Source organism: Gossypium hirsutum, chromosome A11 (genome assembly GCF_007990345.1).
Source record: "Gossypium hirsutum isolate 1008001.06 chromosome A11, Gossypium_hirsutum_v2.1, whole genome shotgun sequence".
NCBI lineage: Eukaryota > Viridiplantae > Streptophyta > Magnoliopsida > Malvales > Malvaceae > Gossypium > Gossypium hirsutum.
The window spans coordinates 4,837,309-4,864,287 of NC_053434.1; the positions used below are offsets into that span (position 1 = coordinate 4,837,309).

Genomic DNA, 26,979 nt, shown 5'->3' on the forward strand with positions numbered 1-26,979 from the left:
ATATGAACTCAAACTTTAGTTCAAAATTATTATTAGTTTACAAGTATAAATACAATTATATATTTAAGGAATCACAAAGTGTATAATCAAACTATTACAATATAGATGAATTAAGAATTAACTATGAATTGGAATAAATTATATTAAGATTAACTAAATGAACTAAAACTCACACGTGACAATAACACATAACTAGACTTGGAGACCCATATGCATATATAATTATGTATAATAAATCTTGAACCTAAATACTTAAAATCCAAAATCTTTGCATTTATCAATCATACCAAAACTTTTTTTTTTTTACTTACACTCAAACCTATTTATTTTATAACTCTACATTTTTACTTTATAATATCCACGACCACGATATAATTATTTTGCTATCACTTGTACCAAAAATCTGGGTAGAAATTTGACATGCTTTTAACACGATGGAATCTATATTATAACCAATATATCATGCCATTGCTTTGGCATTCTTATAAACTCCATATTCACAACTAATTCATGTAATTAATTAGGTATTGCTTCTAAATATTATTACTAATAAAAACTTCATGCATTTGACATGTTGTGATCACAAGAAACTCATGCATCCAAATTATGAGATTTAACTTTTTGGATTAACATTTAATTAAATTAAGCAATTAACAATATCTAATAAAATATACTACACACCATACATAATCTTCTTATAATATTCATTTTCATTAATTAACATTATCAAACTTTTATTTTGGCATTCATTGCCTTCTAAAACTTTTCCAAAATCACCTATTTTCGTTTAAAATAATAATAAAAGCTCATTTAATAATATTATTATCTTTGTTTTATTATTTTATTTTTAATAAAACAATTAATATTTATGTTGTAATGGATAACTTATATGTGCATTATTTTTTCATTTCTCGTTTCGAGAACATTTTTTAATGAAAAGTATAATTAATTGTTAGTAACGTTGCAAGCTAAGAATTTGCATGATATTTAATAAAATTAAAATTAACTAAATTTTTATTATGTGAAAATTATGTAGTTAGAGTATTATTATATGTTTAAAATAATATACAAAAAGTAAAAAATGTAGCGTTTGAAATTAATAATAATAACGCATATAAAATATGTAAGAAATAAGTTTAAATAAAAAAAATTATATAATAATATTAAAATGTAAAAAAATATATATATTAAAATAAAAATTTAATTAAAGTGGTAAAGGAAAGTTTTGTAAAATTTGATGGTGAATTATATGTAGGATTTTTAATGGTTTTATTATTAATATAAAAAGATAAAAGTATGATAGTAATAATATTACTTATTTTAAATATAGAAGGTTTAAATCATAAAACAATACTTAAATTATACTTAATTATCTAAAGTGATACTTAAATTATATGATTTTTCCTATGTTGGTATCTATTTTTTTTTAAGTACAAGCGGAATCTAAATTATACTCTATTATACCTAAAGTGGTTCTTAAACTATACTTCGTTACTCAAATTATCCTGACTGTTTAAAATAATCTTTTAGTCAACCATTTTGTGGCACATGACAAATTTTTGATGGGTAACAAAATACTATTTATTTTTTTGAATTTATCAGAAAATGATTGGCTAGAAATATTTTTAATAGTTGAGGTAATTTGAGTAACCAAAAATTGTTAGGATGTCAATTTAGATAACAGGGTATAACTTAAATACTATTAGTGATTAAAAAAATTTAAAAATTGACTTAAAAATATATAATTTAAATATCATTTGTAATTTAAACCAATATAAAAATATATATTTTAATACTTTTCTTAATTAAATTAATCTTCAATTGATGATTAATTTAATTTAATTTTAAATAATAGTAGAGGTATATATGAAAAAGTTACAGTGAACAAAATTTCGGAAATCATACTAGCGATCGTGTTGGGGAAATAAATAAATGACAGGGTTATTAATTATTATGATTTTCTCTTTAGTACAATTACTGTACTTTCCAAATTGCCATAATTATATAATATACAAATTATTTCTGATTAGTTGCCACTTGCCAGACCTAAAAGCAAAGCGAATAATCGAAGATAAGGTTATCAACTGAATCAAACTAGGTTCATCGACATAACATAATATATTTGAGGAGGTAATTTTACATATTTTTATAAAATTAATATTTTATATTTTATTTATATAAATTATGTATTTTAAGCATTTTTATGTAATTTTTTTAATTTTTTAATAAATATTAATAAATATTATTTAGATAAATATGACAGAATATCATATTGATTTGAAAACTTACATAAATAATAAATATAATTATATTGATAAGTTGAACAAATATATTATTAAAATATTAATTATAAAAAAAATATAAATATAAAATTACTTTAATTTCTACACTTGTACAAACAATTTCTTTCACAAATATATATAAACAACATTTTGGAAGTTTTTATTTCTATTTTTGAAAATTAAAAACAATTTTTTTAGATGAAAGTGAAAATATTTAAAATCAAGGCAACTTTTTGTTCGCTAAATTTTTATATATTTTTATTTTAAAAATATTATTAAATTTTAGTTTTCAACCAAACATATATTTTTAATATTTTTTCATTAAAATGAAAAAAATACGATTTATATTTTTTTAATTAAACGCGCATTATATTTCTGATTTTCTATATTTAAATTTTTTTCTAAAATATTTTTAACAAGTAAATTTATTTACCAATTTCATCAATTATGGATAAAAAATTAATGGAATATATTACAAAATAAAAAAAATCAGATATGCCCATAATGTTTGCCACCTGAACATTCACGTGGCCATCCACGTGATGCTGAAATAGTAAATTTATGCTTTATTTAACATTATTTTTAAATTAATTTTTCAAGTTAATTTTTTTTTTACGATAAACAATGCAAAACATCTATATTTTATTTTTAATATTTTTTCAAAATCTAAATAAAAAACAAAAAAAAAAATCAAGCTTAATAAACGATTGTTTATAAAACCGCTCTCCTTGGATGAAATCATGAATTTTAGATCAGCAGTGAAGGAAGCCAGGGACCATCATCCACCAAAATAAAACTCAAAAAAAGCTGAAGAAAGTACTTGTTTTTCCCTGAAAGAACAAACAAAAACTCTAATTCATGATGAAAATGCAGGAAATGATATCATTGATGATTCTGATTTCTATAGGGCAGCAAATTGGGTCTTTATAATGATGAAAATTCAGTAAATAAATCAGTCTGCTGTGCACATCTCTTTTTTTGGTACAATATTTTCTTGTGTTTAATGGATTAGCTACTTTTATGGTAAGAATCAAGCAGCTTAAGATAAAAGTTCCACCAAGTGCAGGGTATCGTACCATTCCTTAATGAGTGCATGGTTTACTTTTTATATACACACGCAAAGGATTGCAGATGGGAGGGATGAAGTGTGGATGGACTGTTGTTGAAATTAAATTTATTTAGAATCTAACTGTCTTTCTATATATGACATTCAAATACGAGTTGGAGTATTGTGATGTTGAGAATGTTCGAAGCACATGTTTAGGGGAGTTAATCTCCTTCTCGATTGATGGCTGCCATTTGGCTGCTAAATCTGCAACAAATATATATATACACCAAACTTTGCACTTAGCAATACGAGTGAACAAAACTGGATTTAATTTAAAAAAATAAAATAAAAATTTAAAATTTAAATTAACCGAATTGAGATGTTTGAATTATTCGAGTAAATTTGAATATCAAGTCGAGTTAAACTTTACAATTTGAATAATTCGAATGATACACTGATATAAATACTGTCCCTATCAATTTTGAAAATAAATAAATTAATCTTTCTAGACAAAAATTACAACAAAAAAATCACATTAATTTTCACAAATTTACATTTTTAAAAATTAAATAATATATAAAGAAAGTTGAAAATTTAAATTTTTTTCTAAAATAATAATTTTGAAATCTAAATGAGTTAATTAGTGATTCAAGTTTATCGTAATAAAATATCTTCTTTTAGTTTCACATTTTTGTGTTTTAAAATGAAATAAATTATATTGTAATAAAATTTTAATTTGATATATTTAATTTTTTAATTTAAAACAAATGATCTTATTCTATTTGATTCGATTCGATTCAATTCGACTCAAATTTTATTTTATTTAACTTAATTTAAAAATATTTAAATTAAATTAAAATAATAAAATAAAATTCATTAATTCGATTGAGTCGATGTGATCAAATATTCGCCCTACCGAGCAACTTTAAAAAAGTTGGATATGTTTATAGAGCAGAGAGAGGTGCCTCAAAATCTGTGTTGTCGGCTAGAACCAGATCATCTTCGGAACTTGTTGAGTATGTTGTGTTCGATAAATGAGCTCCATTATGTCAGTGGACCATTATATCTCAGATTTCGAGATCATCAGATAAGTTAAAAGAAAAACAAAAGGAAAAAACCTGCCATATAATCAGATCCATCTTTCTGCAATATTCTGCAGATGTAAAGGAAGGATAACCCAGAACCCTGGATTCATTAATCCTTTTTGTTAATATAAAATTCGGACTGAAATCAATTAATAAATGTTATCCCGTCCTTGGCGCGGGTTTAAAAGAACCGAGTTTATAAGCAATAGTTGCAGAATATTTTTAATTACTAATTTACAGACTCTTTTTTTTTTTGCGTACAAATTTCTTTTTGTACCTTTTTAGTACATTTGTTTTTACTAATTAAAAACAAACAATGCAATGGCTACATTTTCTTTTTTAAATAAATGCCAGTTTAGCAAGTTCACGACTGAACTTTTTGGCCGTCATGAAGACATGGAATTTGAGGACGCAATGAATGATACACTTCCTCCAATTCTCTTTGTTCTCAATATCTTTTTCACCAGTATTTTCCACTTGATCTCGTCCTTCTTGCTTTGTTTCTTGACCTTTTCCTTGAAATTACTGCAATATATGAAAGACTGGGTTTCAATACCCTCAATTATCAAAAGAATTAAATTGAATTATTAACTCATCAGATTGACATTAATTGTCGTTAAGCAATTCAACTTGACTATAACAATAATTACGTGCTAACAGATACAGGGTGATACCACTTTAACAGGCCTCTATTACGTGTAGGAGAAAGACAGAAGAGTTTATTAGTGACAAACCAAAAAAATAATAGTAAGAAATAGAACAAAACCTGGACTTTTGATATCATATTTAAGCATCTAATCTAAAACTACTTATCAGTAGATAGAGAGACTCAGCTAACTCAACCACACCATTTTAGCCCACCCCATCGCGTGCAGGCGGAGACCGACAAAAAAAAAAAAATCTATGCGGCAAACTTGAAAAGACTAGTAGGCAAGTGTATCTTGATTTCGTATTATCTAATCTAAAACTAGTTGCCAGTAAACTGAAGAGGCGCCAACTTTGTTTTATTATTATTATTATTATTATTATTATTATTATTAATTATTACTACTACTCATAACTCTCTCAAATTCTTAACATCTTCCTAGTTGTTGCAATAACAACAGTATTAACTGAGTTAAAGCTCAATTAATAAATCGACAGAAGAGACTACCAACTTGAATATAAGATGGCATACAGTATTCCACAATTTGATATGGGATGACACAAGTATTGGAGGCTAATAACAGAAGTCTTTAAGTACCTGCACAAAGGAACTCTACAGGAAGTAGAATCAGCGCATAGGCGGGAGTGTAACTCTAGAAGCTGCCACATTCTCTTGCAATGAATGCAGCCGCCAGGGACTCTCAATTTGCAACCAGCAAAGTGACGAACCAGAAGTTCAAGCCCTTTGCAGGTTCTATATTTGCAAGGTGTTTGGTTCTGGTTGAAATCCTTATCATGTGGACCAATAGTTCTGCAACCATCTCTGCAAATATGAACAAGAGCCTCCATTGCTTCAAATAATTCAAGATAGATCTTTCGTTCCTTTGATTTTCTGATTTTCTCCTTTTGATTCTGGGGATTACACTTATACATTTAGTTCCTTTTCAGCGTTCAAAATCTAAGTGCTACTAACAATGGGAACACAATGGAATCGAAACAAAGCTTTTCTTTTTGAAGAAAATCACTTACGTTTTCTTCTTCAATCACGGATTCCAGAAGCTCTTTTTCAAGTCCTGGATGACTGTTCCTCATTGATTTCCATCCTTCAGTTGCGGAGACAGCCTTGAAATTACTTAAGATCATTCGGTGACAAATCAGTGTAAGCCGAGGCGCATTACAGAGTAATGAAAGCTGGAAAATATCAACTACGTTTTCTAGATTAAGCAATCCATGCTCCAGTTGTTGTTCACAAACTCGCTTCAATGAAGACACAGCATATGCGTGTGACAGCACCAACAATGGCACCATAAACTCCTTCATTTCTTCATATTCATATCTACAAAAAAAGAAAAAGAAAAAAAAGAAGCACATACAACCCAAACCCGAGGCTTAGCTTTGATGATTCATACAATTTACTAATATATCGGATCCAATTTCTAGCATCTACAATGGGAAAAAGAACAGTTACCTGGAAGAGTACAAGAATCGGATGAAAACCCGAACTGCATCTTGGTGAACACCATGGATGGAAATTGATCTCTTTTTACCAAAGCCTTTTGCTCGTTTCAACATGCCTCTTAAGACCGGAGAAGCCATGCCCTGTTGGAAAAATATACGGTGAAGGGGATTGAGTCAACGATTTGTTTAAGATACCATGTCCAACATTGCTAAAACGGTCATGTTCCACATATTTTCTTATACATTTAAACACTTAGCTATTCGATCCCAAATTGCACAAAAATGTACATCCATTCATTAACGACAAAAGACAAACCTTTACTATCATTGTACACGGGATTTTTAATAAGCAGAGGAAATGTTGAAAAGAAATGAAACAGGGTTTATCGAGAGATGACGAAAACGAATATTAAAGCATTTGTTCTTATATGTAAGGACGTAATTTTTTTTTCATAAAGCAACGATTTTGTTGATTTCTAGGAAATTATATTATATTAATAGTAAAAAAGAAACAAGTATCTATTTTAATAAAAAATGGAGATGGAAATACAACGAGGGGCTTACAAGAACATTAGCATGTGCATAGATGATGCCACCATAATCAGTTTTGATGGTAACATCTGCTCTATAGCCTCCATCAAAGAGACTATCCCATAAATCCCTTGCCGTTGATGAAGCACTGTTGTATCTTGTTAAGGCTGATCGCTTGCTCATAAATATCCCTTTCCGCCCATACTTTGGAGCTTTAGCTGGTAATGGAGGTGGCGTTGGGTGGACATTGTTGACACCTTTACGAGGAGATGTATTCGTAATCATTTCCATCTTTCCCATTTGAATCCAATTATAAACCAATGATTTCTTTTAGATCTGTAAAAAAAAAAAAATTGAAATTGCAGAACTTTATAAATAACTTAAATTCGAAATTCGTTATTTTCATAGATAAAACACTGAAATACAATGATTAAACAAGATCAATTTTTTTACCAAAAAAGAGATGAAATTAATCAAAAATTGGATTAACTACCTAAGAATTCAAGAAATAGAAACATAAGAGTAAAATTCAGATAAAACTCCACATGAAATCTAATTATCTAATCAAAATTCGCTTGAAATTTGGAAATATATTCATATGTTACCATCCAAATTTGTCAAATGAAATCACCAAAAAGAAAAAGATGAATAGCATACCCTTTTCTATTTCCTTCTTCTTTTGCTTTCTCTTCTGAACGTAATTATTCAATGAAGAAAAAGCAGCAGAAGAAAGAAAAACAGAAACGGCGGATCACTATCTTTTCCGCTCGAAAGTCATCATGATAAGTTTTTAAAAAGGTTATAGCAAACCACCGTGTCAGATTCTTTTCCTCCCAACACCGAGCTGCAACGCCACCAGCTCGGATGCTGGAAGTTACAGAGAAATAACCAACGCCAAGAAATCAGAAGTTTAATATAAATGAAAATAAATAAATGAATAATCTTAATTCACTCGGTTCCGATCAAATCGTTTGATCTGGCAGCAGCAAAATTCTAACACCCAAAATGACGTGCTATGAAATTTGCGTGCTAACTTCCGCGTTTATCTCACATTTTTCTTATATATTGAAATAATAAAAGGGAAAATAACGGTTTTCCGGTTACAAACGATTTGGAGAAACTGTTTCATCTTTCATGTTTGGCTAAACGGACGGTCCGCCGCTATACGGTCTCCGACTTAAAAGCAATTTATAGTGCATAGTAGATCTGTGGTAAATTGGAGCGCGACATAATTTCAAAAAAATTTCATGCCCACAACACATAAATTTATTTGATTACCAAAAATATTATATACATATTTTAATTTTAGTTCTAGCTCAAAATTCAAGTACGCCAGGTCGACCTCGAATAAGTGTGTAAATAGGTTTTAATAAAAAAAGCATTTTACCAACACTATTTTTCGTAAATTTGTTATTATGAAAATTTGATGTCTTCTTCATTTCATTATAATATTTGCGTTGATGATTAGGATTCGCTGTTCCGCTTACATGCCAAAAGGCTTTTTAGCCATAGATGACCAAAGGATGAGAAAAGGTGAAGTATACAACAACAAAAAAGAAAAAAAAAACTATAGCTTCAACTTAATTATATTATGAGTAAAACTCAATTTGATTTGAAAAAATAAAATAAAATTCAAACTTTAATTTAATTAAACCGAGTTATTCAAATTATTTGGCTCGAATAAATAATTCAAGTTTCGAGTTCGAATTGAGTTAAATTTTACAATTCAAATAACCCATATAACAGATTGATGTAAATACCATTTTGATATCTGTCAAATTTTAAAATGAACAAATTAATCTCTCTCTCAATAATAATTACAAAACAAATCAAGATAATTTTCATAAATTCAAAATAATTTTTAAAATTCAAAATATTTATAAAAATTCCAAAATTTATAATATTTTAAAAAATTACAAAAATTTCAAACAAAATTCCAAAAAAAATATAAAGAAAATTTAAAAAATTAATAATTTTCTAGAATAATAATTTTGGGACTTAAATAATTTTAAATTTATATACTCTAACATAAAATTAGTTATAATGTAACATCAATTCAACAAATTTCAAATAGAATTAGATGAGAAAATAAAACTTATCAACTTGATTATCTCGAAATTTTTAGTTATTAACTCAATTTGACCGAAAGTCACATTTAACATAATTTCATTTTTGTAGATAGAGATTAATTCTTTCAGAATTTTTCTTTTTCAAAATGCAAAATGTCTTTCCACTGCAACTAACCATTATTGGTATAACCATAGGAATAGAGGGATTAATTGGTCAACATATACTCTTGGGAAATATAAGACCCAATAATAATACGGATTATTTTTAGTCCGTTAAACAAACATTCTCTAGAGAAAAACATGACGAAATTACTAGGTCTACTGATAAGGAAAACAACCTACACTTGGTGATGCAGTATTTTCAGATTAACCATCATTCTAGTTGGTATATTTGTTGAATATGGAATAAAAACAAAACAAGATAAACTGGATTTTGTGTTGAAAAGCAACACTAATCTTTCTGAAGTAAAAGAGGGATTCCATATAACCTTAACTTCTAACAAGCTAGAAAAATAGCAAACTGAAAGCTGATAAGCTCTAGCAAATATAAAGACTAGCCCAATATATATTGAATATCCCCTCAAAAACATCCTCTCAATAAATTAGTCAACCCAAGCCTGACCCATTGAAACAACGACTCCAAAAATAATTCTAAAGAGCTCAAATTAAAATAAATGCAGCAAAAATCTGATGAAAAAGAGAAAACACCATAAGAAAAATTGCAACATATAGCATTATCAAGTCTACAAAATCCCACAGTCTTCATCGTATGACTAATTGATAACATAAGAAAAGAACAACAATCAAGTCTAAAAGTTGCAACATCAGAAAGATAAAGAAAACAAGAGACAACCTTAATCGACACTCTGCATAATGTCCTCAGCAGAAAACTTGGTGCCTTTGTCCTTATCAGCAGCGGCACGTCCCTTGGCCTTGCGATCCAGCAAGGACTTACGATCCTTGTCGAGCCTCAGCTTGGTAATGACAACCTTCGACGGGTTGATTCCGACGTTCACGGTAGACCCGTTCACTTTCTCGCGAGTGATGCGCTCGATGTGGATCACCCATTTGCGGCGGTAAACTTGAACCACTTTCCCTTCCCGGCCCTTGTAGGTTCCACGAACGACTTGGACCTCGTCGTCCTTGCGGACGGGCATGGACCGGACGTTGTACTTGGACCTGAGGTCGGATGAAAGTGGTGCGCTCATCAAAACGCGGCGGACCGACGACGGCGCCGTGAAATGGGCTTTACGGCTCTTGCGGCGAGAGGATGACACACGTGGATTGTACTTCATTTTTGCTGCGGGCGAAAGGGGAGAGGATTTTGCTCCTCTTCGACTTGGCGATGGCCAATGGAGTCAGCGAGGGAACTAGGGCTAGGGTTTTGATAAAAATATAGGGTGGGAGTGGTGTAAAATTAGGGTTAGATTGGGATTTGTTGGGCTTCTGAATCTAGAAGAGTTCCTGAGGCCTAAGTTGTTTTTGGGTTTTTCTTTTTAATTTTTCTATTTCCAATTTGAAAATATATTTTGATTTCAATTTTAAGTATGGTAAAAAATAATTATAGTATATCACATTATAATTATAAATCTTTGTGGATATAATATAATTTAAAAAAAATTGAAATTAGTCCAAGAAACTCGCTACTTGAAAATTAAAGTTTAATTAATAACCTTATTAATTAGTTTTTGTCAAATTTAAATATTATATTATATTAATATTTAAAATTTTGATTTAAAAATTAAAATATAATTAGTAAATCTTTAATAGAAATTATTTAACAATATTTTTGAACTTTAAATTTTAAATGAAGTACAAGAATTAAATCCTTGAAATTAAAAGAAAATGGACTAAATTTTAAAATCCAAAAAATACAGAAATTGAAGGTATAATTAAACCTTATATATATATATATCCAATAGAGTAATTTAACAAAGAAAACTTTTGAAAAAAAAATCCTTAGTCTCAAAATTTGGTAACTTTTTTTTTTAATTTGATCTTTGAATTTGAGTTTTATTAAAGTGTTAACTTGATGCAATCTTAGAATGTCACAAAATCATACCATAATAGAACCTAAATTCAGATATCAAATTGAAAAAATTTGTTACGTTACGAGATTAATGAGTACACAGAAAAGTTTAAGGAGCAAGGTGCAACTAGTTACCAAGTTTTGCGACTAAATATTATTTTATAAAAAAAAAAACTTATGAGAACAATTCGGGCGAATTTCATAAATATATAAAATAATAAGATCAAACCTGGAATTAGTCAGAATATATATTTTATTCACTTACATTTTTCCCCTTAAAAAAATTTCCCAATCTTATAATCGGACGGAGAGATTATTTTTCATTTCTGGAGAGCATAGATTCTGAGGAAGACGATGGCCGCCGCGAACTCGCTGCAAAAAGTAACGAGCCAACTTCGAGTGGCTCGGAGCACGTTGGGTTCGTTCTCGAGAGCCTTCTCTTCAGATGCATTGGTTGAGGTTAAACCAGGCGAGGTTGGAATGGTTTCCGGAATCCCTGAAGAACATCTTCGTAGGAGGGTAAATTTCTAACTTTTACCCTGTTTTAGGAAACCTTTGATCGGTCCTTTGTTTTTTCCTTTTAATTTATGAAAGATTATGGAAATATAGCTTTATTAAGTTGCTTGATTTACGTCGTAGGTTGTGATTTATTCGCCTGCAAGAACTGCAACTCAACAAGGATCTGGGAAAGTTGGAAAGTGGAAGATCAATTTCGTGTCGACACAAAAGTAGGTTATTCTCCCTTCTTCATTTCCCCCCTTATAACCTTAATTTTCCTATCGCTTTTAGTTGTAGAAATTGATTTCTTTTTTCTGGGCTTAATTTCCCAGTTTCCTATTAGAATATTAGTAACTCTTCTAATTGAATGTGATCCTAAGTAATCTCTTCTTGTAAATGGTAGAAAATCCAAAATGATGAATGAAGCTATTGCTAATCTTCAATTATGCATTTTTTTATGAGAATAACCCTATTCGAAGAATTTTTTTTTTGCAAATTGCATCAAGGTTCTGTTTGGTTCTTTCTGGGTTGTAGTTTCGTTTTATGTAGCTCTGAGTCTACATTACCATTGTGTCCAATACTTGCTTATATCCAACACTTACGCCTGAGTCCAAGTAACATAAGTTTCATTTTTGAAAACTAATTTTCTTGTACTTGCTTAGGGCACATTGCCAAATTTAGGGTATGATGTCTTCCCTTTTATCTTGTTGTGTGCAAGTAGATCTTAGATTTCTTTCTTGTAACCATGATTTTAATAATCGATAGTTTCTTGTCATTGAATAATATGGTAAAGGTGGGAGAACCCATTGATGGGTTGGACATCAACTGGTGACCCTTATGCTAATGTTGGTGATTCCGCACTCGGTTTTGATAGTGAAGAAGCTGCAAAGTCTTTTGCCGAGAGACATGGGTGGGATTATGTGGTATGCTATATATTTCTTTTTCCATCACTCTTTTGCTGCAAAGTGAGTTCTGATTCCGCACTTCTTCTTGGATGGCTTACTTGATTATTTTGTCACAAAAATGTTTGTTTTTTTTTTTTCCTCTTTTTAATGAACCATTATCTATATTTGGTGAGACGCTAATTGGTTGTACATCTTGAACTTGTATATGCAGGTTAAAAAGCGCCAGACACCAGTGCTGAAGGTCTGAACCTTTAAACTCTTTTTGCATTTGTGTCATGAATTCTGATTCTTTTACATGAGCCCTATATAGCATCAAGTTTGGGAGTGAAAATCATGGTTAAATTAAATGAGGTTAACTCTTTCAACTAGGCGGAATAACTGAAATTAACTCGGAATTTCTGGAAACTGATTAAACAAACTAGTATCATCTGTTTTGAACTTCTTGAGCTTAGGGGAATAACTGCAGGCAGGCCCTGCAGTCTTGATCCTTTACTAGACATTTTCTTCGGAATCATAGTAATCCCACAGAGTTTAAAAGAGAAACAACAGGAACCTATGTCAAGGAGGGTACATGCTAACCCATCTCGTGACATGACACCACACATAAAAGGAAATGTTCGATTGAACCCAATTCATCGGGCACATCCTCTTGCAGTAATTGACTGCAACCCATAGAGTTGCTTCATCAGCAGGCTTCAAGATTTACATCAGATAAAAAAAAAAGTCAAAAGATCTTGAAAGACCATGAATATCCTCCATCAAAAGAGGCGATGTCTAAAGAAAACACTTAGAAAAACCTATAACTGGAAGGGAACTCTTACATAGGGAGAGATAAAGAGTGTCCATAGTTATTTCTTCTATTATATATTGAAATGCTATTTCTACCGACTTCAAGTCTTGGCCTGTGCTAGAGGCTTTATTTCTTAGGAGCCCTCTTGCCACATTGAAATTTTCTAAAAAAATTTAAGTCTAAAAGTCAACATTTCACGAGTTACTTATCTGAGAGAGATATTGAAAACTTATAGCATTGATAGCAGCACTAAGGTCGAGCTTTTAACTTTGTCAGAGTCCAGACATCTAGCCAGGGTTACTGGCAATTGTATGTGCTGCTAGATTGTCCAAATTCCAGAACTACGAACGATAAATGCAATGCATTCAAACATTGGTATAATAGTCAAGCTATTTCTCCACCATTAGTTAGTAATTAACTCTGGGCATTCTCATCCATAAGCCCAGTTATTTAGATAGTTGTAATTCCATTTTTATGATTCTAAAAGCCCAGTTATTTAGATAGTTGTAATTCCATTTTTATGATTCTATGTATGGTTAAAAGCTATAATCTATGTAGTTTCCATAGTATTTCATTATCCGCCTGTGTTAGGATCTATGTTACTCGGACTTTAGTGTTAGTGTCAGATACAAGTATTAGATTTTTGTTTTTTTAATGTATTTAGAGAATTCTTAGAGGTCATATCTCCATGTTGGTGTTTGAGACACTAGTACTTGAAGAAAAATGAAGAGTACATATGTTTCCTTGCTAGTATGTCTTATATTGTATATTATCTGGTTGCAGCCAAAGTCCTATGCCGATAACTTCAAGTGGAAAGGACCTGCTGTATCTGAAAAGTGATACTATACTATTGCAGATCCTGTTGCTTTTGATTTTCAACCATAAATCAAGTTGCGAGACGGGGGCTCAGGTTTTCTTTGTTGCACATTTTCTGCTGTATCTTGTGACAATTTGGATTAAAATAAATGTGATCAACAGTGACCAGATGGGTGCGACCATTTTGTCTGCCTTCTCCTTCATTCATTTATGATACGGTTTAGATATAATCCATGTTTGTTGAAACCTTGATTTCCTTATTTACCTCCTTTCCCCTCCCCCCCTACTCTTAGTATGCAACAGCAAACTTACTCTTAGTTCATATCCCCATGTCCATAACATCTTTTATATTTACGGGCTGGGCCTTTTACAAGAGGTTTTCAAATTAAACTTATACAAAAATGTTTTATTCAAAATTAATTCTTGAAAAATAATATTAATATAAAAACATTTAACTGCACAACGGGTGGTGGGCCTGGTTGGGCTCAATTTAGGCTTGGGCTCAATTTAGGCTCTGTATGAATTTTTTTTGAACTGGGTTGCGGCTCGGCTCGGTGCAGTTCCAATTAGAGAAAGTTATTAAAAATAAAAAAAAGGAAACATAATAAATATAAGGATTTTATCTTTAAAATGTGAAATCATGTTGTTGATTATTGTACAACGAAAGAGTGAATTTTCCATATCATCCTCAATTTATTTGGGAGTTTATTACATGCATGCCCCCAATAGCGTACACATGGTTGCAAATTATGCCAAATTTGTCGAGTAAAATATGTATATGATATGCCGAGTTATGCACGTTGCCTCCATTATTGAAGGGTCAAATCAAAAGCCATTACTGAAATCTCTTAAATTTCATGCATCTACCAACATTTCCTCTCGCTTACGTTTTGTTTGAAAATTCTTAAAAAGATATTTAGGTTAATTTAAAAAAAATAATATTAAATTAACATAATTATAAATATTAAGGATGAAAATTATTATTATATCAATTTTAAAAATTGTCATCATTAATTAATTGATGATAAAAGAAATAAAATTAAATGGTTGATAACCATTTTTTATGATTGAGTGATAACCATTTAATAATTATCACTATTAATGTAGTTAGAAAAACTATGCTCCAATATACAATAGACAAGAATTTGATATAACCTGATGATTTATCAAATCCAAGCAACAAAAAGTACATCCCAAATCCCAATTCTATATATTATTATAACATTGGAAAGGAAAGAATGTTTTATTTTTTCCAAAAAAAAAAACAAAACAAATATAACAGATAGCATACAAGCACCACCTGTAAAACAAACAGCATACAATCAAACACTTGTACAATAACAAGCGACACTTAGAGATAGAGCAATCACAAGCAACAGATTCATGGTATCAAACAATGCGATCATTCATGACTAACGAAACTCGGAAGACCGCAAGCCTAGAAAAACTAATCAACTAGGACAAGGCCATTCATCGATTTAAACACGTGTTATTTAAATGATAGATCAAAATTCTAATTTCATCTCTGAATAAATATTTTTTATACTATTAAGATTCGAATTTAATTATTTTTAAAAAAAAATACTTGATTAATAAGTCACATTCATAATTTAAAATAAAAATTGATAATATATCTCAATTTAAAAAAAGTTACATCCCAATCAAGTAGTTTTCGGAAGTTGCTAGGATGCAATTGCAAAATCCATAAAAGTACCAAAGGGTCGACTGCAAAAGTTAAAAATATCCAATCCCATCTTTTAATCCCTATTATATATATACTATGACATTTTAATCCCTATTATTTTAGTTCAAACAAAACAACCACCTTCGGTATTTCCGCATCTCTTTAACGAAACTGATTCTTTTTCCTTAACTTAGCATTTCGCAGTAAATACGGTTTCGTTCTTTTCTTTTTTTCCCTTTTGGTTCTCATTACGGTTTCATTCTTTATCCCATTTATTTTTTCCTGAAACTTTGTTTGCTTGGTTAGGGACGTGATATTTCCCTGCTTAAGATTTTACGGTTAGTTTTTTTTTTCTTTGTTCATCTTCTTTATTATTAAAATCTTGTCTGTTTGTCTTAACCTTTCTCTCTCTCTCTCTCTATATATTTTTTATTGTTTAGAGTCCTCCGCCTGAGAATTCTGTATTTATTGAAGGATCCCTTCTGGGTTTCTCAGCTGGTGATTCTTCAATCTTCTATTTTGTTTTCAGGTACCCTTTTCTCTTTATGTTCCATTTCTTTTCTTTATTGGATCTTTTTTTTTTAAAATTAAAGAAGATATTTTGGGCTTTAGGGTTACTTTTGAATAAGTATGGGTTGTTTTTAAGTTAAAATTTTGTTGTTTGATTGAAAGCAGAGATATGTGCAGTATGGAAGTTCCTGAAGATATGGATACGACAGCTGAATCAGTGGAGATATGTCTAGTGAGCCCTCCAATGGACGGGACAGGGAAGAGATTGTGGAAAAAGGTGAAGTATCAACTGGTAGAGTACCACTCATTGCCTGGATTTTTGAGAGACAATGAGTATATTTTGGGCCATTATAGGTCAGAATGGCCAATGAAGCAGATTTTGCTTAGCATCTTCAGAATTCACAATGAGACATTGAACGTTTGGACGTAATCTTTCTTTGCTTCTTCTAATTTTACTGCCAAAATGCTAGCTAGCTCAGTCTCTACCTTATCAATGGCCTGTATGGTTGATATCTCACAATCACCACATCACCAGTCACCTTTTTTATGATTATTTCCTTCTGAATATTGGATCATATAACTTATGGATAAACTTGTTAATGTTATGAAGATAGCTTGTATCATTGTTGGGTTTTCACTTCTACTTTAGATCGTTGATCTTTGGGAATGTGCACATATGTCTTACATCTAAAGTCTAGCTAGTAAACATAGAAACATCTTTGTCTGGCCATGTTTTCTATGGAACATCAAACTGTAAAGTAATGCATTGTGAGCATTACGCGAACTGTATCTAGAGCCTCCCCCTGAAAAAGATCCGGCAGGCTTCCATGTGACACAAACATCTCCCTCAACTACAGCTTTAAACTGTTTGAACACTTGTAGCACTTGATCCTTTGTCTTTAATGTATAAACCCAAATCTTCCATGCACAATCATCGATGAAATTGACAAAATACGAGCCACCAATACACGTTAGAATGTACCAAGACAATTACATTTGCCTTTCTTAGAGAGTGGCTCTTGAAAATCGTGATGGGCGGATTAATTGTGTTTTGACCTTTCTGTTTAGAATTGAAAAGAGAAGAATTAGAGATTTAGGGAAGAGATGTAAACATGTGTTGATTTGTGAAGTGATTTTCTTGCTGTTATCAATTGAAGTATACTCTTTTCTTTGTTTTAGTATGATAGTCTTTGAATTTTCTTGTTTTTAAGGTGATTGTGGCTTTACAATATCATGGATTAATATGTTGTCACTTGTACTGTGACATGTTGTGTATGACTATTACCTTTTACAGGCATTTGATTGGGTTCTTCATTTTCCTTTCCCTTACCATATACACTGCAATGAAGGTTCCAAAGGTTGTCGATCTTCATGCTCTGCAGCAAATTACCGATGTATTGAGAAAGGCTGATTTACACAAATTGCAAGCAGAAATCCTGACATGCTTACCTTCCTTACCTAATATACCTGATCTACACAAACTTCCAGAGGAGTTAAAGACGAGTATTCCTCTAATGGATTTGATTCCTTCACTCTCAAGTTGGCATGTTATGGAACATCTATATAGTTGTTTACCTGAGCTTTCCTCTGCTGGAAATCATATTGATCCTCATGTTCTGGTATGCTTCATATCCTTAATAAGTTATCTATGTTTATGTTCTGGTATGCTTCATATCCTTAATAAGTTATCTCATAAATCTTAATAGTTTGCCTAATTTCAGAAGTAACGATGGCTGGCTGCCTTCTAATCACTAGCTTTTCTCTGCCTTCTAATCACTTGATGGATTTGTGGGTTTTTATTGATATTATATAGTTTCTTTGTAAAAAGAATAGTTTTTTTAGTTATTTTTTCGGTTAACTTGTGACACCAGCTCATTCAGGGATTTTAAATTTTAGTATAGATTAACTCATCTTGGGAGGTTCAGGAACCTAATACTTTTCCTTTCGTTCTAAATTGCAGGAGAGTGTTAAAGAGCCGATAACACGGTGGCCTTTTTTTGCCTTCTTGGGTGGTGCAATGTTTTGCTTGCTAGCTAGCAGCACATGCCACCTTTTATCATGCCACTCTGAACGCCTATCGTATATCATGCTCAGGCTAGACTATGCTGGGATTGCGGCTCTTATAGCAACTTCCTTCTATCCTCCTGTGTATTACTCCTTCATGTGTGATCCGTTCTTCTGCAATCTCTATTTGGGATCTATAACCATCTTGGGAATTGCAACAATCTTGTTTTCCTTATTGCCAGTATTTGAGAAGCCTGAGTTTCGCAGCACTCGAGCATCCCTCTTCTTTGGCATGGGCATGTCCGGGGTAGCGCCCATTATTCACAAACTTATCTTGTTCTGGCACCAGCCGGAGGCACTTTACACAACCTTGTACGAGATTCTGATGGGGCTTTTGTATGGCATGGGAGCTTTGGTGTATGCCTTGAGGATTCCGGAGCGGTGGATGCCTGGAAAATTCGACATTGCTGGGCACAGCCACCAACTTTTTCACATCTTGGTTGTTGCCGGTGCCATCACTCATTATAAGGCCGGACTGGTTTACCTCAAATGGCGAGATCTAAATGGTTGTTAAAATAATCGATATTAGGCAAAACAATGGAATGGATGGATGGCAAAGGGTATTATAATCCATTTGTAGCTATGTAGTTAAAATGCATTTAATGCGGTTGGAATATATTATAATCCATTTGTAGCTACGTATATCCTTCATAAATCAGTTATCTCAAAGTCATGAACCGTACGTGCAGTTTCAACATTATTATACTATCTTGTAAAACCCTGTTCAACTTTCTTACTCCGGAATATATTATCTTGTATGAAGAGCTTTTCAGAATGACATCTGGATTGATTCATGTTCTGGGTGTTCTGGGTTCATAATTCGAATTTCTTGATTTATTGTAGAGATCTCCTTTTAGCATAATCTTTTATTTAATTAAAACCCAAGAATATATAGTATTTTATCTTTGATTTAAACCTTAGTTGTAATTATCTCAATATTAGCACTTCTGTTTTATTTTAATCCAAAAATTAAATACTATATTATGTATATATGGAAACCAAAATGTTAATTTCATTTTAAAATGTAAAAAAATTCTATATTATTTATAAATTAAATTAGTTTTTGAGTAAATAATGATTCAAGTTCTAAATTTAAAATATCTTCCTAAAAAGAATAAAAAAAATATCATATTTCACACTTGATGTAGTTGAGGTTGAATCAGTCTACTCATCTGATTTCTAAACAAGGTTCCATGCTTGCATGCAACGAAGGGAATGATTAAGAAATATATATAGATGTAGATGTGGTCCCACGGAGGCACATTAAGGATAAGATTACTTGGTTTGAAAAAAAAATGGAAGTAAATTAGCCATGAATTTTACAAGTATAATTATTAATATTATGATATAAAAATTAAAATATAATATTACATGTTAAAATAATATAAATATATAAATACATGAAAGTTTATTCAGTATGAATTACAAATACGAAATATATTAAAATAAATATTTAATTGCATGATTCAAATTAATTTATTTTTCATTATGATATTATTAGAAGAACCGCAAATTTCAGAAAATATTACTTTCGTTAAACATAAGATCAACATGACAAATAGAAAATGCCTTTATTCAATAAAACTATATTTTATTTATTCTGGCCTTTTGGGTCAATAATTCTAAGATAAAAGGGTCACAGTGGCGGTTGTATTAAAATAATATTACGAGAGGTTGGTTAGTAAAGATTAGTCCAACAAAGAGACGGCGGCGGCTGCTCCACCATCACGAGATAAAAGCCTTCTAATATTCGCTTGGTGGGCCGGCTAATGGCTATCGGCCTCACGCGTTATCACTAATTTTTTAATAGGATAAAATATTAAAGAAAATAAAGTTTTTTTCCTCAAAGAAAAAAAGAAAAGAAAGTTTAATTATTCAGATGTCAAATTTCACGCTAAATCAGAATTCTTATATAACTTTGAGATTTATTTTTTAATTATTATATTTAAAGTCATATATTGGGTTTTTTTTTATATACAATGATAATTTTTATATCGCTCAATAAGTGGTTTAATTTAAGATAGCATCACATATCTGAATATAAAAAAAAAGTTTCATCTTACTTTTTGATTTTCTAAAATGATAATTGGTTCATTCATCTTGTTTGTTAGAGATTTTAGATACTTGGATTTGTTATTCTCTTGAGAGGAGTAAAGTAAGTAAGAGAATGGGAACTCTTACATGTAGCTTAATGTTGACCTTTAGGTTTCTGCAAATAATGAATTGGATTCCCACTCTGCTTCAAATAATGACTGCTTTTCCAAATCACTCCCTTTCGTTTTCTACATATCATTTATCTATTTTGCCACTTTATTTTTTTAATTATTTTTCTCTTAATTTTCAAATTTTAATGAAATTATTATCTTAAATATTAAAATTTTAATAACACTGATATGATATTTTACTTGATAATTTATGCGTATTTTATTGTTAATGTAGATTTTTTTTTTTACTTCATAAGAACTTTTTCAAAAAATTTGAAAACCTTTTTTTTATTTATGTATTTTATAAAGCACACATAAACTATCTCATGGTTATCATACTAAAATCATAAAAAAATTAACAGTTTATTTTCATTCAAAAAATAATAAATCAATTAAATTTTGAGAGTTGAAAATTGCAGTGATTTTAAAAAATGTCAAATTTTGCTATTAGACCTTCTGGTTTTCGAAAAGTTGTAGATTTAGTACATGTACTTTAATTTGTTTAGTTTTAGTCATTGCACTTTTCGAATTGATCAATTTTAGTCTCTATACTTTTCAAATTTTGATATTTTAGCCTTGACCAAACGGTAGTAGTTAAATTTGGGGTAAACTACCTAGTTGATCACCCAACTTTTAGGGCACTTTCATTTTGGTCACCCAAAATGAAATCCTTGCAATTTGATCATAGAGCTTTTAGGGTGTTTTCATTTTAGTCACCCAAGCATTATATCTCTAACAGTGGTTAACTGAACATGCCACATCATGTTTACATTTTCATTTTGTGTAACACCCCCTAACCCTAAACCGTCTCAAGAATAGGGTTATGAAGTATTACCGGACATTACAAACAACTTACGAATATTATACAAGTAATTAACATTTACAATTTAATGCATTCATTAAGACTTTTTCATGGACCCTCGAGGCACAATAATTATGACGATAATGATGATAGGGAAAATACCAATTCAAATTGATTGCATTCAAAAAGATGTTATGGCATGGATCGAAATTATAAATTCTCCCATTTTCAGCTATTAAATAATAGTTAAGTACTTGAAAAGCCTGTTTTAAATTGTCAAGCTCCAAATATTTCGCTAGAAAAATACCTTATGATAGTCAATATGGGGCCTCACCACCCATCAATGCATGGTGTTCTTCGTCACATCGTTACTCTAGATGGTGAAGATGTTGTTGACTGTGAACCAATATTAGGTTATTTACACAGAGGAATGGAAAAAATTGCGGAAAACCGAACAATTATACAATATTTGCCTTATGTAACGTGTTGGGATTATTTAGCCCAAAATACGAATTAGAAGTGAATCAAGACTTGATTGGGTGCTCCGGAAATTTTTCGTAATTTTTTTTGAACTGAATATAACTCATTTATAAACATCTAACCTTCCCTGCAATTTCAAACCACAACCAATCCAAAACCAATGGCACAACCAAAACAATTTATAATTTATTTCTACTCAAATTTCAACCAAATTTAGACATAACTATCTAAATTTCATTATAAAACCCTAATTTCAAAATTCTTGCAATTTAGTTCCTACTATGTAAAACTAATAGCTTCATTTACAATTTAATCCTTTAATCAATTCTAACTAAAAATTCATTCAATTAAACCCCTAATTCAACAATTTGTTCAACATGAATCATGTTCAAAAATCTAAGAACTTCCAAAATTTCAACTTAAATTCAACAAAACTTTATTCTAAAGCTTCTAAAATATCAAAATTAATAGAAAAAGGCTTAATTAACTTACTAAAATAAGCTTTAAGCATTAAAACCCTAATTTTTCCTTTTTCTTTTCTTTCTCCTTTCTTTCTCCCTTTTCGTTTGAGCTTCCTGTTTCTTTTATGCTTTGTTTCTTTTTTTAACCTTTGTTTTATTTACTTTCCTTATATTATATTTGTTTATTAATTTAATAATAATATAATATATAATTATAACAAATATCTATTACTTAAATAATAAATAAATTAAATACATATATTACAAATATACATATTTTAATGAACACTTGTATTTTGTTATCACCTTACACTTGTCTTTATTTATTTTATTTCATAATATAATAATTAATAAATATCTTTTACTTATTATTTAAGAAAATATACAAATATATTACAAGTGTATTTTCGTGTATTTTACACATTTTTATTATCATTACCATACATTTGTCACTATTTTAATTTATTTAATAATAATGATTTAATATAAAATCATAATAATAATTAATAATAATAATTATATATAATATATAATCTAAGAAAAATCTTTTTCTTCCCATTTGCCGCCTCGCCTAATGAAATAAACATAGTTTCCTATTTAATCCACTTTATTTTATTTTAATCTATAAATAAAATTTTACCCTTTATTCAATTTAGTCCTTTTTGCTAATTACTCTAAATTAAGTTAAATTCACTTAATAAAAATCTAATTAGACACCTTACTAGACTCATAAATATTTCTAATAATATTTACTAATTCGATTTACTAAGATGAAGACCCGATATTGCACTTTTTTGATGCCTGTGAATTTTGGGTCATTACATTTTGGTCACCCAACTTTTACGTTGCTTTCATTTGGGTCACCCAAAATATATTTTTTAAAAGTACTAATTGGAATAAAGAAAATCAATTATTAAAGTAAAAAAAAGTGATAGAAACAAAAATAATACACAAAAATTGTCAAATTGTACTTGTTATCCTATTGCCAAAATATTAGATTTCTCTTTTTTTTAATATTAAATTTTTAAATTTCAAAATATCAAAATAAATTGAATTAATTGTTGAAAGTTTTTTTTCCATTGATAATGTCAACGATTTGTTACTATAACATTAAAACCAATTAATTTAATCTCCTTTTAAACTTTTAAATTTCATTTTATGTTTCTTGATTGTCCTTAAAGAAATCAACTCTTTAAGTCATATTTAATAATTGTCTATGAAACTTAAATTTGTTTTGATCACATAATCTTCAATCTTCCATTCTAAGCTAAAAGTAAAGGAAAAAAAACTCGCAATTAATTAAATTAATTGTTTGTTCTTCGTTTGGGTAAAGAAGTGATGAAAAAATTATTTACTTTTAATTAAATAATTAATTGTAAGAATTTTTATTTACTTTTAACTTAGCATGGAAGATTCAAGGTTATATAATCAAAATAAGTTAATTAATTGATAATTTCCTATTAGTTGGACTGCCCTCGACTACTCAACTTCTCAGACTAAACACCCACTATGAGACTACCCATTAATAGAAAGAACGTCCCCATTCATCAAGCTTCTTGTTTCCATGGTTTGTGTAACACCACTTGCTTGACCCGATTGTCGGGTTTGAGTTATAGGATGCTACATTCGTTGCCAGAGCAACTATAGTCAAAACTTATAGTAAAATAATCATTCACGAGTCTTATTCTAGCTTACGAGTCTTATTCGAGTCAAACATCAAACATGATCAAATTACATTAATAAATTATTTACGAGTCTTATTCGAGCTTACGAAAGCTCTTTTGTCAACCCAAACTCGAAATATGACCAACTTGTAAAGTTTTTAAAATGAATGGATTGACATCGCGACTTCATCTAGTTCTCATCACGACGTGGCCATCTCAACATGTCAAATCGCAACAACAAGCCCTAGCTCGTCACAGTGTCACTCACTATAATGGCAACATTGCGATGTCCAAAATGCGGTGTCCCTACGTGACCCCTATTTTTGTTAAAATGAATCCTTTTGGTACCTATTTCAAGTTCAATAAAAAATTACAACATTTTCACCAAATACGAATTTTCTTTGAATCAAAACAATACCAAAGACATGCCAAATAGTTCAAGCATTTATGTTCAAGTCCTTAACAAGTCTATCACTACTTATACACCATTTAAATCTAAACAATTCAATGTCATTACAAACAACAATCAAGTCATGAAATCATCAAACCTTACCTATGCTAAACCATCTTGAAATATGTCATTTCAATTTCATTATAACCGGTTAAGAACACATAAACATATTCATAACTCATAGGCATTACACATAACTATCAACTATTAACTTTAGGTCACATTTACGAGCATACTTCAAGTTAATAATGTTCAATTACGATTCCATCTCACTCACCATCAAACAAGTAACCATTTCTTCCTCATTTCATACCATTCCATAGTCTAACATATAGATATAAATCATCACATCATTTTATACAAAAGCACACCTACTGTAATGACCTGAAATTTTCGGGTACCGGAAATCGAGTTTTTAGTTTACTATTTCAGAAAATTGGGTTCGTGAATATTTATTAGAAATATTCACGAATATTAGATGAGAGATTAATTAGATTTTGGCTAGGCGAATTAGCTTGAATTAAGGTTAATTTAGTGAAAGGACTAGATTGAATATAGTGTAAAAGTTTAATTATAAACTAAAGAAAAGTGAAGGGACTAAATTAGTAAATAAACCAAAAAAGGGGCAAATGTGTGGTATAAATTAATACATTTGTAATAATTGTATTTATACAAATGTAAAATATATATGTATTTATTTATATTTTAAGAATAAGATATTTAATATATAATATATTATAATAATATAATAGAATAGTTAAAATAAAATAAAGAAATAAAGAAAAGAAAGAACAGAGAATGAAAACGAAATAGAAAGGAAAGAAAAAGGGAAAGAAAAAGAAAGGAAAAATAGGGTTTTAAGGTTTGAAGCTTAATTGGTAAGTTAATTTAGTCCATTTTCTTGTAATTTTGATTTTTTAGAATATTAGAACAAAGTTCTACTTGAATTATGTTGAAATTTAGAAAGTTATGAAATTTTAGATGTTAATTAAGTTGAAAAAATAGATGAATTATGAGATAAAATGATAGAAATTTAAGTTAAAAGTGGGAGATGGATTGAATTGTAAAAAGAGATATAAGTTTTGTTATAGTAGGGACTAAATTGTCTAAATTGTAGAAATAATGTTTTATGGAGGAAGTTAAGTTCTAAAACCTGTTAAAAATGGATTAGAATGAAAATATGTGATTGGTTTTGAAGGAAAAGAATTAGCTATAACTTAAGGACTAAATTGGAATTTATGTAAAAGTTGTGTAGAAATTGAAATGTATAGTGTGAAATGGTATATTGATGATTTTAAATGTTAATTTTTCCGTAGCTAATGTAGCACAGGAAACGTCATCAAAAAAGGGAAAAGAGAAAGTGAGCGAAGATAACAAATAAACTCGAGAACTATGGTTTGTATTTCTATAAACCGAACTTAGTAATTGTTTATTGTATTTATTATTTAAAATTGCATGAAATATGAAAATGAGGTAAGAATTGTTATCTTACTGAACTATTTTGAAATGTGAACGTTTAAATTAAAAAGAAACTGAAATCCCTATTAACAGTGTCGGGCTAGTCGAATATAATTGTCATGCCATAGGATTGGAAGTGTTTAGGGATATTCCGACTTTGTGTCGATGAGGCACTATAAGTGTCAACTACTGTGTAATGACCTGAAATTCACGAGCACCGGAAAAGTGAGTTATAGGGCCTCCGTCTTAGTGAAATAATTTCGAAAATAATTATTAAAAATATTTATGAGCCTAAAAAAAATAAAATAAAAAATTTGGAATACTCGAACAAGTCTCGTTCTACTTTTAATACCGTTTGAACTTCGAGAGTGCAAGATAGGGACTTAATTATTACATTATACTATGAAAGTTATATTAATTGTAAATTATTCGTAAGTTGTCTGATATGTCCGGTAATGCCTCATAACCTCGTTCCGGTAACGGTTTGGGGTTAGGGGGTGTTACAATTGTTGGTATCAGAGCTATCAGGTTTAGCCGATTGTGAGTTTAGAAGTACATGCCACTGTCGAGTCGAAATTGAGTCGGGATTTTTGGATGCTAATGTATTTATTTGATTTTGTTTTATAGATAAAATGTCAGATGAAAGAATGGATAATGTTGAACAGGAAATGTATACTAGAAGTCGAGAATTAGAAGAAACTGAATCTGTTACACCTGGTGTGAATCCGTTAAATAATCAATCTCCTAATGTAGGGAGAGAAAGAAATACCTCACAAGTGTTAAGAGATATAGCTGATGCATTACAGCATATAGTGAGAGCTATACCTACTACTACATCTGTACCTACTGTCAGACAGGCTCCGATTAAAGAGCTATGAAAATATGGTGCCACGGAATTTCAGGGATTAAAAGGAGCTGATCCATCCGTTGCTGAAAATTGGATAGAAACAACAAAAAGAGTTTTGCAACAATTAGACTGCACCCCCCGAGAGAGTCTGATATGTGCTGTATCACTGTTACAAGGAGAAGCGTATCTCTGGTGGGA

At 30.1% G+C, this 26,979-nt stretch overlaps 4 protein-coding genes across 9 annotated transcripts; 2 read left to right on the forward strand and 2 right to left on the reverse strand.

Moving 5' to 3' along the window:
* Positions 1-4,564: 4,564 nt before the first annotated feature.
* LOC107923299 (BTB/POZ and TAZ domain-containing protein 4) lies at positions 4,565-8,209 on the reverse strand. The gene is made up of 6 exons (XM_016853503.2): positions 7,707-8,209; positions 7,083-7,385; positions 6,529-6,659; positions 6,090-6,396; positions 5,659-5,972; positions 4,565-4,940 (listed from the first exon to the last, which is right to left on the reverse strand). Exons 2-6 carry the CDS (start codon positions 7,347-7,349, stop codon positions 4,802-4,804), a joined length of 1,158 nt encoding a protein of 385 aa, XP_016708992.1. The 5' UTR covers positions 7,350-7,385; positions 7,707-8,209; the 3' UTR covers positions 4,565-4,801.
* Positions 8,210-9,828: 1,619 nt separating this feature from the next.
* LOC107924753 (60S ribosomal protein L26-1) lies at positions 9,829-10,586 on the reverse strand. The gene has a single exon (XM_016855335.2). It carries the CDS (start codon positions 10,411-10,413, stop codon positions 9,973-9,975), a length of 441 nt encoding a protein of 146 aa, XP_016710824.1. The 5' UTR covers positions 10,414-10,586; the 3' UTR covers positions 9,829-9,972.
* Positions 10,587-11,331: 745 nt separating this feature from the next.
* LOC107924797 (NADH dehydrogenase [ubiquinone] iron-sulfur protein 4, mitochondrial) lies at positions 11,332-14,402 on the forward strand. The gene is made up of 5 exons (XM_016855389.2): positions 11,332-11,666; positions 11,787-11,875; positions 12,439-12,568; positions 12,762-12,791; positions 14,124-14,402. The coding sequence occupies exons 1-5, from the start codon at positions 11,502-11,504 to the stop codon at positions 14,178-14,180; spliced, it is 471 nt and encodes a 156-aa protein (XP_016710878.1). The 5' UTR covers positions 11,332-11,501; the 3' UTR covers positions 14,181-14,402.
* Positions 14,403-15,961: 1,559 nt separating this feature from the next.
* Positions 15,962-19,208, forward strand: LOC107924668 (heptahelical transmembrane protein 4). Of its 6 annotated transcripts, none has more exons than XM_016855213.2 (5): positions 15,962-16,178; positions 16,315-16,369; positions 16,516-16,776; positions 17,645-17,969; positions 18,311-19,208. In XM_016855213.2, exons 3-5 carry the CDS (start codon positions 16,520-16,522, stop codon positions 18,926-18,928), a joined length of 1,200 nt encoding a protein of 399 aa, XP_016710702.1. In that variant the 5' UTR covers positions 15,962-16,178; positions 16,315-16,369; positions 16,516-16,519; the 3' UTR covers positions 18,929-19,208. The 6 variants fall into 6 exon arrangements, with proteins under 6 accessions (XP_016710702.1, XP_016710701.1, XP_040936642.1 ...); XM_016855212.2 differs by having other exon boundaries at positions 15,964-16,178; positions 16,281-16,369; XM_041080708.1 differs by having other exon boundaries at positions 15,964-16,178; positions 16,281-16,369; positions 17,700-17,969.
* Positions 19,209-26,979: the final 7,771 nt, after the last annotated feature.